General features: G+C 35.8%; 1 protein-coding gene across 1 annotated transcript in view; it reads left to right on the top strand.

Moving 5' to 3' along the window:
• Window positions 1-12980, top strand: part of LOC126484964 (uncharacterized) — a 183465-nt gene extending 170485 nt beyond the window's left edge. Inside the window, exons 7-8 of the mRNA XM_050108566.1 lie at window positions 5049-5188; window positions 10607-12980. Of these exons, the coding sequence (XP_049964523.1) occupies window positions 5049-5188; window positions 10607-10762 (296 nt within the window). The 3' untranslated portion in view covers window positions 10763-12980. The remainder of the gene's footprint in view (window positions 1-5048; window positions 5189-10606) is intronic.
• The last annotated feature ends 1855 nt before the right edge of the window (window positions 12981-14835 follow it).

Below are 14835 nucleotides of genomic sequence, written 5' to 3'. Positions count from 1 at the left end.
AAAACATCCATTCATTAACTTGAGTTCACCTAGTTTGGTTACTAACATCCAGATAATTTCACAGTTACACTGAATTTCAACATCTATAGACACAATATTTTTGTCAACAGCAATGAACGCTCCCCCTCCATGGCAAGTACTCTGTCTTTTTGATATACATTCCATGCATGTTTAAATATTTACAACTTTCCTGATTGCAGTAAAATGAGGAACTTTGTTAAGAATGTTGTGGCAGTTTACTGTAAAAAATTTGACAGTCAGTGTGTCTTTATTTTGTATGTGATCTTATTTCACTCATTGTGTATTGATTGCCAAGTTTTCACCAGAGGGCTCAAACGATTGCTCAGCCTAAAAAAAACACCATATGCACCCATTGTACTCTGCTACCGAAGTAGTTGCTGCATCTGTGCAGTGCACCTCAAACCTGTGAAGGTGGGTCCTACAGTTCTGCAGCCCACTATGCAGCCAAGAAGCCGAGGGCGAATGATATCTTACTTGTTTTAACAAAGCATTTTATACTGTTCACACTATCTTAACACAAAACAAATGAAACTGTTTACGTTACTAAGGAACTTTTGTGGATGGCATGTTAGTGAATGACTGTTTGCCGTTTACTCCCCCCCCCCCCCCCCCCCCCCCCCTGTTAAATCATGTTTTTAATCTGTGACCAGTTTGATTAAAATTGATCAGTTCAGTGCCACTGTACAAGCAGCTTGTAACACACGACCCTTTTAAAATTTTAATTTTGAACAAGATTTCAAGTTTTAATTTTTATGTTTCTCCAGGAAGGCAAGTGTAACACATGCTTTTTGTGGTTCTGAACAAGAATTTAACTTCCCTGTGCCTTGTCATGCCTTTACACATGCATGAGCTGCTTGCATTTATGTAATGCTACATGCTTATTAGCATGAGTCTTTTTCATAATCACTTTTAGAATATGCAAGAGTTGATTGAAAAGATCTCGGCCCACCCAATAAATGTTGTCTGTAGTCGAAATTTTTATGGTTGTTTTTCAGCATAGTCCCATTTTAGGGCCACACACTTTTGTCACCAGTGATGCAGGCCCATTGTACCCTCCTTGTCTTACCACAACCATGACATTATCATCTGATCAAAAATGGGTTCCAGCTAGATATTTATTGAGCTCAGAGATGAGATGAAAGTTATGTGGAACCAAGTCACGTGAATATGGTGGGTGCTGAAGCAGTTTGAAGCCAGAGGAGTCTATGGCAGACATTACAGTAATAGTTATGTGCATGGGTGCACTGTCCTGATTGAAGAGCACATGTTTTGTCAACATCCTGATGCATTCCACTTTGATGGACTCCCTCGGATGTGTTAGCTGGGCAGTTTAATATGCTCCCACTCACTTTTTCACCTTTTTTGAGGTATTTGACCAGGATAACACCCCTAAAATCCCAAAGAACAAGAGACCACAACTTTGCCATGTGGTGTGACTGACTTGAACTTCTTGGGGGCCTATGAAGAGGGTTGTTTCCACTGTTCCAGTTGAACCTTGGATTTGGATTGAAAATAGTGAACCCATGAAATCCCTTTTCCCAAAACATTTGAGAAAAGTCACAAAGTCTGCCTCAGAATAGGTCAGGTTTTCAATGGACATGATATATCTCTGGCCTTTTTTTCTGCTGTCAACATGAGACCTTGTGCGTGTCAAGCAAAACTCTTACGAAGTGTCTCTGTGCAATGTAGTGTTCTGTCACACAGTGGTCTGCCATGTTGATATCCTGGATCGCAGTGACCCTCTCCTTCCTACTGGCTTTACCGGTCTTCCACTGTAGAAAGGGGAATCTTCCTCTAATGTTTCCATCATACCATTATGGACCTGCTGTGCGCTTGTGTCCTTTTTCAGCAGGTACTGGATGATGGCACACTTGCTCTCTCTATCCATTTTTCAAAATGTGTACACCTGTGGCACTTCAAACTCCAGTAACTGGGGAAAAGAACACCCTTAACAAAAAAGTTTAGGTGTTAAGCCGACATTCGGGAATGAGACGTATTTCACAGGTGGGATGAGAACTATTTAGTCACCCCTTGTACCACACTTATTACTGTAATCATTACCTTAACAACTCAGGGGCATCCAATAAACCACAGTGCTTGTGTTCAGTACTGGGATGAGACACAGTATAGGTCAACCATCTTACCCTCCAGATTTTTCTGTGAAAAAACATTCTATTTGCTAAACACTACGGTCCCCAGTCCTCAAAGGACAATATTTAAGACTAGTTTCTGTATATTCATTCAAAATCATTAACAGATTTTTTTCTTGAAATGTAGCTAATGGCTTCAATGAAAAAATGAAGCAGGCAAGCACAATTTTGTTTCTGTACTTCTGCAACAAACATTACTGAATTGTTTTTAAGAAGAAGAAGAAGAAGAAGAAGAAGAAGAAGAAGAAGAGGGAATAACTGTTAACTTTGATGTTTTTCATAAACCTTGCAGAATTTTAAAAGTCAAATTAACAGTGAACTATGACAAAGTGACCATTCCAATAAATGAGGAACCCTTTTGTTTATCTTTGAATTGTGACTATTTGCTATTATTTTTATTGTGAGAAAATAATTAAATTAACAATAAAAAATGATATAATCACTTTTCTCTCAATGCTGAAGGCATGACATTTATACTTTGTTACATCACATTCACATTATCTCCTCATAAACATTTATACTGCATATAATTACTCTTTGATTAGCAATATGACTTTGGAAAAGGTCATGGGAGGACGGAAATAATAAGCTTTCAGCTAATACTAACAAACGATATTGTAAATCATGTCAATATATCATCCAGAACTAACATCAACTTTTCCATTCATAATTATTGACAGTTGATCAGCAGTTTTAGTGAAAAAGTATACAGTATATAACTGATTTTAAATTATAATTGCAAAAATATGAGATAATAAGCAAAAATTAATGTTATTAAGTTACAAGCCATCTGCAAACGCAATCTTGCAGTATATCAGAAAATGTTGTGTATGGTGTCTGAAACAAAAGACATAACACTGATGTTGTAAACTGTATCAAAAGAAAATCAAATCAAGGAAACTAACAAATTATGAGACAGAATTGCTGGCTGGAACTCAACCCTCAGGAGGTGAAATGTTAGTAATGCCAATAGACACATAAAAGTAAAAGTGACACAGTAGCTACATTTTGGAACTAATAGTTGCTTCATCAGTGGCAAAATGGATAGATTGGGGAGGTTAGAAAGGAATGGTGAGTCACTCAGTCTTCAGGATGAGGAATCAACCAGTTGTGAAAATGAGAGGAAACAGAGATGAAGGGGGAGATAACAGACAGTGTGGGATGGTTTACCAGTAAGGACTGTGTAAGATTCAGTTGTGAGGTGAGAACAAAGTGAGAAACAAAGGATGGATAGAAGAAGAGACATGAGAAGTCAGATGACTGATGCAGTTAAAAACTGAAAATGAGACAGTGGAAAAACAGAGAGAGAGAGAGAGAGAGAGAGAGAGAGAGAGAGAGAGAGAGAGAGAGAGAGGGGGGGGGGGGGGGGGGGGGGTGGGAGGGAGGGAGGGAGGGGAGGATGGAAACAGAGAGGGGGGAGGGGGTTGTACACACAGTTTCTGTCATTAAGAGCAATGTTTTGCTGTCACTAGACGAGTAAATTATCAGTGAAGTCAGACAATGATTTGATAAGTAAATGAAGAGTTTTATGGGAGAAAAAAATTATAAACTGCTCATACAGGGCAAATGAAAACAGTGTGTGTGCAAGGGAAATAAGCAGGTAGGTAAAGCCAATGGCAGATTTTGGTTCATTGGTAGGATACCGGGGAAAATGCAGAATTTAGTCTACAAAAGAGACTTCTTACAAAACATATGTGTGTCCCATCTTAGAATATTGCTCAAGTGTGTGGGACCCATACCTTATAGGGCTAACAGGGGATATTGTGTTATTAATATTGAATGTGTACAGTTAAGGAGTACTAACTGTCGGTAATTTGGTATTTGATGTGAGAATGGCACAGAAATGCTGGAAAAACTTAAAATGGTAGATGTCTGAAGGTAGATGTACAAAGTATCCCATGAAAGCCTACTTACAAAGTTTCAAAATTGAGTATTAAGTAAAGTATCTAGAAATATACTTCCACCGCCTATGTGTTTGCCCTCCTATGAACCACAAAGTCAAGATGAAACTAATTATAGTGCACTCAGAATCATTTGAGCAGTCATTTTCCAGTGTTCATTTGCTAATGGAACAGGAAGAAAACCTAGCATCTGATACAGTCCTAAGTATCTTCTGCTATGCACTTCATAGTTGTTGACAAAGTATACATGATTAACATAGTCATTGAGATTAGCAGTTAAAGGTTTATTGTATATAGAGAGATGTGCAGGTTTAATTTTCAATAAGCTTCTACCAGAAATGAAAAAATTATGAGCAGTAAACCTTGAAATTTAAAACTAAATTGAAAGGCTCCATTCCAGAACACATTTTTAAAAAATTATTTGCAAGATATCCTCATAGTAAGTTCTCCTTTTATTATGTAGTACACATATTGCTACAAATATTTTCTCTCTCTCCCCCCTCCCCCCCCCCCCCCCCTCCATCGCCCCCTTCCTCCCTTTGATGTCTATCCCCCCCACCAGCTACTCTTTCGATTTTTTCTTTTCTTTTGTTTCCGAGATCGGTATTCCATAAACTATATGTTTACTGACTTGTTGCATGAGCAAGCAGCTTTGACTCAGTTGTCCCTATGGGACCTGAGAAAATAAATATATAAAATAGGTAGATAGTATTGGGTTCTCCAAGAGCAACTGTAAAATGGGTAATTTTATAAGAAGTTCATTTTGAGTGCATTATAATTTTAAATAATTGTTTATATTCAAAGTAGAAAGTACTCCTTCCAAGACTGCAAACATTCCAGCTGCCACATAACTATTTCAAAGATTTCTCTGTGTTAGCCAATGTGAAACTGTGATTAATAAGAAAATTAAATAGCTCAGTGTGTTATTCTTTTACACATTTGACCTAATGTGACATAGTCTCATATTTGTTTACAGTTCTGGATGAGGTTGGCACACGTGGGGGTGATCCACCCCCTGGCCCTACTGTGCTCAAGACGAGGAGCCTCCCCGCCTGGGTCAGGTCGAGATCTCGGCCTCTCTCCACAGAAGATAATCTTGCTGAGCTTTACGCTAAGGTTTGCCTTGATTCTCTTCACAGGTGGTGGGCTTTGCATTTATTGCTATGTTGTCTTTTATCATTATAATACAGAGGGATAGTGATTTTGAAATCACTCTCTGTGTACTGTTGTGATGGAACAATCTTATCATAAAAATTTGCCATAAAATGATGTTGACTTTGCAGCTAGATTTATTTGTGCCTTTCACTTGTGTGAAATAGTACTGTTATTGGCTAAATACATGAAAAAAAGTACAATGCAAAATGATACTGCTGGTTTTATTCTGTATTTGATAGATCCTTCAGGTATTGTCATTAGTAAGATGTGATGCTTGTGCATTTTAACAAGGGTATAAGTATAATCAATATAGAGAACTAAGTCTGTGGTTTGTTGCTGTTAGAATGAGAGGAATTTTGTGAAGATAGCAGAATGAAAGAATTATACTGGACAACCTGCAAAGGAGAAGCTAAAACTATGTTTCTCTCCATATAATGTGTAAAAAATGTGCAGATACTTAAGTCTGCAGTTAATACTGTTTAGAATTTTATATAATTTTCTGTGCTACTCCTTTCCTGCGAGAGAAGTGGAATATGCACTAATATTGTAATTAAAATACATTCAATTTATTCATTTGTTGAGCTTCCCATTTTAACTTAATTATTCAGCCTGAAATTTTATATTGTGTGGTGCAACAGTATAGAGTTCTTAGCCAATTTAGAGACAGTTAAACTCTGCTGAATGTAGGAGAGAGACAGAAGAAGATGCAGGTTTTAGTGACCATCTTGCTCAAATAGTAAGCTTAAAAATGAAAGGCAGTACTGTAAACAACATGTCTGTAAGAGGAGGTATAATCAGGATATTGTGGGTATTGGAGGTATAATCAGGATATTATAAACTACTTCAACAGCTTATCTCAGAAAGAAAAATGGTCACACATGTATAAAATTAATGGTATCGATGAAAAATTCAACACTTTCATCGATACATTAACGGTTAACCCATTTCTTTCAGATTGCCTTCCCACTGAGACCTGTAACCATAAGAGGGAGTTCTAGAACAAACAGCTGGGTCACAAGGGGGAATAAGGCTTTCAGGCCATAATAAAAGACTACTTCATGAAATGAGTAAATTAAAAAATTCCTCGCTTGAAATACACGTATACTATAAAAAATACTCCAGAATACTAAGAAAAGTAATAAGAGCAGCAAAAATAATCCATAATGACAAATACATTTATAATTTTGCTAATAAACTCAAGGCTGTTTGGAGTGCTTTAAAAAAGAATTTAGTGAACACAGACTATCCTGCAAAAATATAACACTATCATAAAAAATAAAAAGGTGACAAACCCATTAAAAGTAGCCAACTCTTCTAACAATTTTATCACATGTGTTGCTGATAATATGACACAGTCAAACTTACATAAGAGCACCCAAGCCAGTGAATACAAAATAAGTGCTTGTAGAGGATCGACATATGTCAGTTCTGTCTCACATAATGAAGTAGCTAATGGAATAAAAGAACCAGAAAATTCCAACTCTGCAGACACTGATGGTGTCCGTGCAACAATCTTACAGAAGAGTGCATCAGAACTAACTGAAATACTTACACTCTTACATGACTGCACACTGCATGCAGGCACTTTCCTTCGAAAACACCTTAAGTCACTCTATTACATAAGAAAAGGTGAGAAAGATAATGTAAGTAACTACAGACACATCAGAACTTCCTCTTGCATTTCAAAAATATTAGAAAAAGTTATGTATGACAAACTTATGAAATTTGTAAATAAAAACAATATCCTACACTATGAACAACATTGGTTCAGAAATAAGATGTCAACAACAAGTGCTATTTATGAGTTCATCAATTCCATATTAAGCCTAATGGACAAGAAACAGGACTCAATGGGAATACTTATTGACCTGTTATAAGATTTTGACATGGTGAACCATTAGACTCTGTTGTCAAAGCTTGAAAAATGTGTAATTCAAGATCTGTTCAACAACTGGATCAGTTCCTTCCTGAGCTATCATAAGCAGGCCCTGTGCATTAAGCACACAAATATCCATCTAAAAACTGTATCTGAACATTTATCAGACTATAAACAAATTAAATATGGTGTACCTCAAAGATCAGTAATGGGACCCCTTCTGTTCATTCTGTATACAAATGATCTCAGGTTAAATGCGGATGCATATAAAACAATAATATTTGCAGAAGACACCACAGTTCTACTAAAAGGAGACAGCAAAGAAAAATTACAGCAGTCAGTAAACACTGTCACAAAACAACTTAGCAGAAGGCCATGTAATACTCAATTTGTAATAAAGAGTAAAAAAACCCATTGCACTACAATTTCACAATGCTCCAAACAAGGATACATTTATCCCATTGGTCTCTATCAATGATGAACTAGTTAGTAACAGTACTGAAACCAAATTCCTAGGACTCTGGTAGCAGAACCATGTAAAATGGAATAAGCGTACTGAATACCCTAATACAGAACTTAGCATGACATGTTACCTTCTTTGCTCACTAAAATCATGCTGTAGTGAGAAAACAGCAATGAATGTATTTCCACTCTTGCCTTAAATATGGAGTCACTTTCTGAAGAAACTCTAAAATAGCTAATATCACTGTCAAACTACAAAAAAAGGGCCATTAGAATCATGTTTGGATTCAAATCTAGAGACTCTTGCAAACCTCTGTTAAAGATTTCTATTATTCCTCCATTGCCTTGTGTATACATCATGGAAACCCTTAAATTCTTTAAAATAAGTGTAATAGGCAAGGACTGGAGACTACAAAAATACTGTGATATACATGATCACTTTACCAGACAAAACAAAAATTCACGTATAAACCAAATCAGCATATCTCTGTGCCAAAAAGGTACTTCCACATGGAAGTTAAACTTGATAACAAACTTCCTGAAAATATTAAAGCAATTATTGAGGTCAAAACCTTTGGAAAATCTGTAAAGTCAAATTTACAGCATCACTGCTTTTACTCAATTGAAGAATATTTAAATTTATTAAGTGTTTTTATAAATTCTTAATGTCTAAAGTGTTTTATTGTAACCTTAAATAAGTACATTTAAAATCACGTTCAGAAGTGTACTTATAACTTGACCTGTCGAATGTCTTATGCACAAGGTGCTTTTGTAGACAACAGGACCAATACAATACAATACAATACTTTTTTACTTGCTCAGAGACTTTTGTGGTAACTGAACTTCTCAGAGCAGAATTACGCTCAATTTGCAACCTTCACATATATCACTGTCATGCATATCTTAGAGTCACAAGTGCTCTAAGATCACAGGTGTGTTTAAGTAACGCTTAATCATTTCCCATTCCAAGAAAAGTTGTGGAAATAATTTCTTTGGTTGTAATGGGGAGATTAATGCAAGGTTCTCTGCAGGGACTATGTGTAAAAAGTATCTTTGCAGTATGGAATCAGTATAATGTGAAACCAATCCGACTAGAATAGTATCGGGTGATTTTCATAACCCACACATTTCACATCTCTATAGAATCTCCTCTTTCGGGGCACCTGTTGAACATATTGTAAGGTCACCCATTTATCATAAAAATTGTTTTGGGATATATACGGCACTGCAAATTTTGCACAAAGATAATATTAACTTTAAAATATTTGAACCATGTTTTTCTCATCTGATCATTCTCAATTATAATGCAGAAAAATGTGACAAATGCCATCCTACTGTGGAACACCTACTGGAGTTTTAGTTTATATACAGTACGTGATCATTGGTAATGCTAGAATTCAGTATGGTATTGGGCCACCCTTAGCCTTGATGACAGCTTCCACTCTTGCAGACATACATTCAGTCAAGTGCTGGAAGGTTTCTTAGGGAATGGCAGCCCATTCTTCATGGAGTGCTGCACTGAGGAGAGGTATCAATGTTGGTCGGTGAGGCCTGATACGCTGCTTACACCAAGGGAGGCATCATTTGGCATTTACTGGCATCATGTGTGGCTTTTGAGCAGCTTCTTGATCATGAAATCCAAGTTTTCTCATCTCCCACCTAACTGTCATAGTACTTGCAGTGGATCCTGATGCAGTTTGTAATTCCTGTGTGATGGTCTGGATAGATGTCTGCCTATTACACATTACGACCCTCTTCAACTGTCGGCAGTCACTGTCAGTCAACAGATGAGGTTGGCCTGTACACCTTTGTGTTGTACATGTCCATTCACATTGCCACTTCACTATCAAGTGGGAAACAGTGGATCTTGGGATGTTTAGGAGTGTGGAAATCTCGCGTACAAACGTATGACACAAGTGACACCCAGGCACCTGACCATGTTCGAAGTCCATCAGTTCTGCGGATCACCCCATTCTGCTCTCTCATGATGTCTAATAACTACTGAGGTCGCTGATATGGAGTACCTGGCAGTAGGTGGCAGCACAATGCATCTAATATGAAAAATGTATGTTTTAGGGGGTGTCCAGATACTTTTGATCACATAGTGTATATTACTGAAACATCTTGGCAGATCAAAACTGTGTGTTGGACTGGGACTCAAACCTGAGACCTTTCTCTTTCATAAGCAAATGAGTTTTCAACTGAGATATCCAAGCATGACTCATGACCCACCCTCACAGCTTCACTTCTGACAGCGCCTCTCTCCTACCTTCCAATCTTCACCAAAGTTCTCTTAACACATTCTGTAGGCCTAGCACATGTGGAAGAAAGGATAATGCATTTCCAGAATGAATTTTAACTGTGCAACAAAATATGCTCTGATCTGAAACTTCATGGCAAGTTAAACTGTGTGCTGGGCTGTGACTCAAACCTGGCCCTGTCTGGCACACAGCTCTAGTATGCCCGGAGGTTTCAGATAAATGCACACTCCACAGCATAGTGTGCACACACCACTGAATAGTGAAAAATTACTCTGAAAATATATATTACTAATGTACTTAAAGGACCTGTGAATGTTTTATACCATTAGCTGTTCAGTTTGAACTTTCTTCACATCTTTGATTAAGGGAAATAAAGAAAAACTGGAATTATATATATATTTGTTTTACTTGAAATGAAAGAATTTTAAATCTGTATAAACATGTGGATTTAGCGTAAACACTACTATCTGTACATGTCTCATACCAGTGTAAACCTGTATCCTGACTCAGATGACACAATTAATAGGAAACCATACATTGGCTTTGGAAAAGCAACACACTGAACATTGTCAATGCCCTCATGTACTATACAGCACACGAGAAATAACATATAAAATGATGTGTAACAATGGAGGCCATATAACATTAAGCATATGTTTGATCTTAAATTTTTCACGTATGCCCCTATTATATGTGGGATAATGAGTTATCACATTTAACTTAAATTATTATGAGCTTAATTGATTATATTACTAATTTTCATTTGTTTTTGTCTTTCAGGTGAACTTCAGCAAGAAGAGAAAAAACAGAATGAGAAATGATGAGGCTGCCATCATTGCTCTCAGTAAATCAAGGAGTCAGTATTTACACAAAGACACAGATTCTTTGGTTGATAATGAAGCAGTAATAGTGTATGATGAACGGACTGCTCTGTGAGAAGATAATATTTTCCTTCATTCTCTTATCCTTCACTCTCCAGCTGAAGCAGTGGAACTTTTGTGCAAAAAGTCTCAGTGACAAATGATTGTACACAAAATGTCTGAGAATGTTTGCATTGTTATGCCAGTGATGATAAAACTTAATTTTTGTTCTGGAAGTTTGATAACAGCTCTGATGAAAGCAGAGACAGGAACATAAGAAAGGCTTTTGGAAGTTCTTTTGAGAGAACATGCAAAAGTCTCAGAGGCCATTTTCTGAATGTTTGAAAAGAGTGAGGAGATACGTTATTTTCTGAGTATAAATTTCATTAAAACTATCTTTGTTAGACAGTTCCACCGATAGTGTAGAGTTTTTCTCTAATGATGTGACTTTTGAGCTATTACTACAAAGATGATAACAAAATACCATATAAAAGCCATCTGTATTTCAGGTAATTTCTGTTGCTTTCACTATTTGACAGAAGACCACAGCAACAAACTATGAAATAAATATGCTGGAACTAAGCTTTTACAAAAGTTCTGAGATGATTTTGTAATCATCAGCATACTTAGTTATTGTAATGTAAGTTTCCCTCTACTAAGCTGGGGCAGTTTAGAGAAATAACATTCAAAACTCAAGTGACTGCTTTGTTTCAAAACTTCCCTTGTGTAGCTCCCCATAAATAAAGTTTACATTCTGAGGAGTGAGTATCCAGTGTTAATAGTCAAGGCAGCATAAGATGATCCCTGACAGCTAAGAGTGCTTTCAACTGCTAGGTGCAGATGGCTGCAGGTGAAAACAATAGCCACCAATAGAGCTGTGACAACAGTGAGGCATTGCCACAGAGACATTTACAAAACCGTGTTGTGTGATTGGTTGAAGTGGATGTGCAAAGCAGTTGTGCCCAGCCTCCTGTAACTATCATGGATCACCTTACCCTGACTCTATTATACTAATATTGAAAATATGAAGTATTTTTCATTCTCGACAAATTATGTCGTAGAAATATGAAAAAAAGTCATCTGCTTTAAGTGGCATAATTGTTTTGTGGAATAAACTATTATGTTGTAAATCACAGTCAACAATATTTTTAATGAACAGTATGAGTTAGCAAGACAATCAAAGCTAATGCTATGATGTACTCTGTAAATAATAGAAAACATCTTTGCAATACATATCACCATATTTTTCAAAATTATCATCTTGTTCATCTTGGATAGCAGCTAAAAACAGTCACTCATAGAGGGCAACCCCACATATCAATGGACTGTCAATAATAACACCCAGACTGTGATATCATAAGTTTGCTAAAGTAACCATTTGTGTCAATTCTTGGTAAATATGTAAAAGAAAAAAGATTAAAAAGTGTGAATTGTGAGTATGCAACTGAATGATGAGCTTGAATCAACAATAGTAATGTATTTATCATCCTAATTTCTAGTCATGCTCAGTAGAAGCAGATTGTGTAAATAAAGTTAGAATGGAATAGCACAAATTCTTATCCTTTGTCTGAATGATAATGCTTTACATAAAGCATTTGTCTGAACTTTATATTTGATCAATTACAAAGTGAGATTTTTTTCTATCTTCGGTCCAAAGTGATGATAGTGATTACTGGACAATTTTGAACAGTGTAAACATTTGTAAATATGCTGTCTTTGCACATTCTTTCACTGGAAAGCAATATGACTGATAACTGGCAGGAACATTGTATCTGCTATCTGCACTTACTGACATTTGGTTTCTGAATGATTTTTCTCAGAGTAATAAAGGAGATTTTTAATTAGATACAAATGTTTCTCTTTTTGGAATTTTTATCTCTTGATGACAGAATACATGCAGGAATTGTGTTTACCAGATGTCTTTAAGTATAAAAGTATTTGATAGTAGGACAATAAGACTATGATGTGTATTTTAAGTAGATCAATAAGCAGGATATAATATATAGCTAATAGTTGAAATTACAATGTAATGGGCCTATTAACTGTGATTGAGACACAGAAAGTACAAGATCCTGTATCAATTCTGAGGTAAAAGTCACTTTTTTGTACTAATTCTAGTTGCAGAACTTTGATAATATAAATAAAATTGTCTGGCTTCCAAAACAGACACATTCAGGTATTCCTGTCAGGACTGATGATGGAACATAAAATATTTGCAATAAAAGTTATATATATATTTCAATATGTAATTGCTGTAATTGGTCATTGGAGCAAATAATGATCTCACAAAACTATTTACAATGTTGATTTATTTTGATTTTGAAAAATATTGCTGCCACGCCTTTAAAAGGTATTAGATTAGATTAACTTTCATTCCAATTGATCTGTAGTGAGGAGGTCCTCCAGGATGTAGAACATGTCAGAAAAACAATAATACATGACAAATATTTACAACTGAAACAAATAAGCTAATGTACCTTCCACAGGTCCCAAGTGGAATGATCATCATTTTTTTTAATGAACACTATATGAAAGAATCATTTTACAAACACTAATGCACTGAATTTAAAATAAAAAAGTTTTTTATTTATAAGGTAATAAACATGTAATAGAACTACTATCATACTTATTTACAATGAACATATTACTGCACTGAAATAGTACGGAATTTAGATTGTACTTTCTCTCTCTCTCTCTCTCTCTCTCTCTCTCTCTCTCTCTCTCTCTCTCACACACACACACACACACACACACACACACACTTATTTACAATGAACACATTACTGCACTGTAATTGTACAGATGGTTCCACTGAGAAATTCATCAATGGAGTAGGAGTTGGCCACCAATAAATCCTTAGGCTTCTCTTAAACTGAATTTCATTGGTTGTTAATCTTTTTATGACTGCTGGCAAGTTACTGAAAATTTGTGTTCCTGAATAATGCAGACCTTTATGTAAAAGAGTAAGTGACTTTAAATCCTTGTGAAGATTATTCTTATTTCCAGTGTTGATTCCATGAATTGAGCTGTTGGTTTGAAAAAGTGATATATTTTTAATGACAAATTTCATTAAGGAATAAATATATTGGGAAGCAATAGTTAGTATCCCTAGTTCCCTAAACAGGCTTCTGCAGGATGTTCTTGAGTTCACACCACATATAACTCTTACTGCACATTTTTGTGCCCAGAAAACTTCAGCTTGGCTTGATGAATTATCCCAAAAAATAATCCCATATGACATTATGGAATGGAAGTAAGCATAGTATGCCAGATTTTTAATTTATATATCCCCTATGTCTGACACAATTTGCATTGCAAATAGAGATTTGTTAAGACGCTTCAGCAGTTCTCTGTGGTGTGCACCTCCCAGTTGAATTTATTATCAAGCTGTAATCCCAAGAATTTAACACTGTCCACTTCTTCTGTCTGCTTGTATTGTATGTTAGGCATGTACTCATGGGACATGCCTTACAAGTTCTGAACTGCATGTAGTGTGTTTTTTCAAAGTTTACTGACAAAGAATTGGCTAGGAACCAGATCATAAAGCTTTACAATTATAAATGTTCAAAAAAGGTACATTTCATATTAAATGCTTCTTCTTGCATCAACTGGCACAGACGTTTTGCATTTAATTATAGAAAATACATTGAATGCCCTGCTGCATTTCTTTTTCCTGTTAACTGCTTATCGGCTTAGAGGCCATCCAGAGACAACTGATAATGATCTTAGAATACAGTAGTCACTTTTAATGTGATAGTGACTTTGTAAGCCAAGAATAAATTAACAAGAAAAATAAATGCAGGAAAACACAAATAGATCAGATCAGATCAGATCATTTTTTTGTTCTTAAACAGTGTATTTCTTTAAGCACATTACTTTCAATATCACCTTATGGAACCTGAATAAATTAAATTAGATTTTTATTGCTCCCAAAAATTGTGCTGTGTGTTGATAGACATAGAAGTAGGAGAAGTGATATGGTAGTTATAAAATGTGTATATATATTTAAATTTAATTCAAAGGGACATACTGTTTAAATATTTTTTTCACATATATCAATACACACTGCAGATGAAAATTGCATTTTGATACAGTAAACATATATACATATAATTACACTAAGCCACAAAGTTTGTAAAATAACTCATA

This window comes from Schistocerca serialis, chromosome 6 (assembly GCF_023864345.2).
Source record: "Schistocerca serialis cubense isolate TAMUIC-IGC-003099 chromosome 6, iqSchSeri2.2, whole genome shotgun sequence".
Taxonomy (NCBI): domain Eukaryota; kingdom Metazoa; phylum Arthropoda; class Insecta; order Orthoptera; family Acrididae; genus Schistocerca; species Schistocerca serialis.
This window is presented reverse-complemented; position numbering and strand designations above follow the sequence as displayed.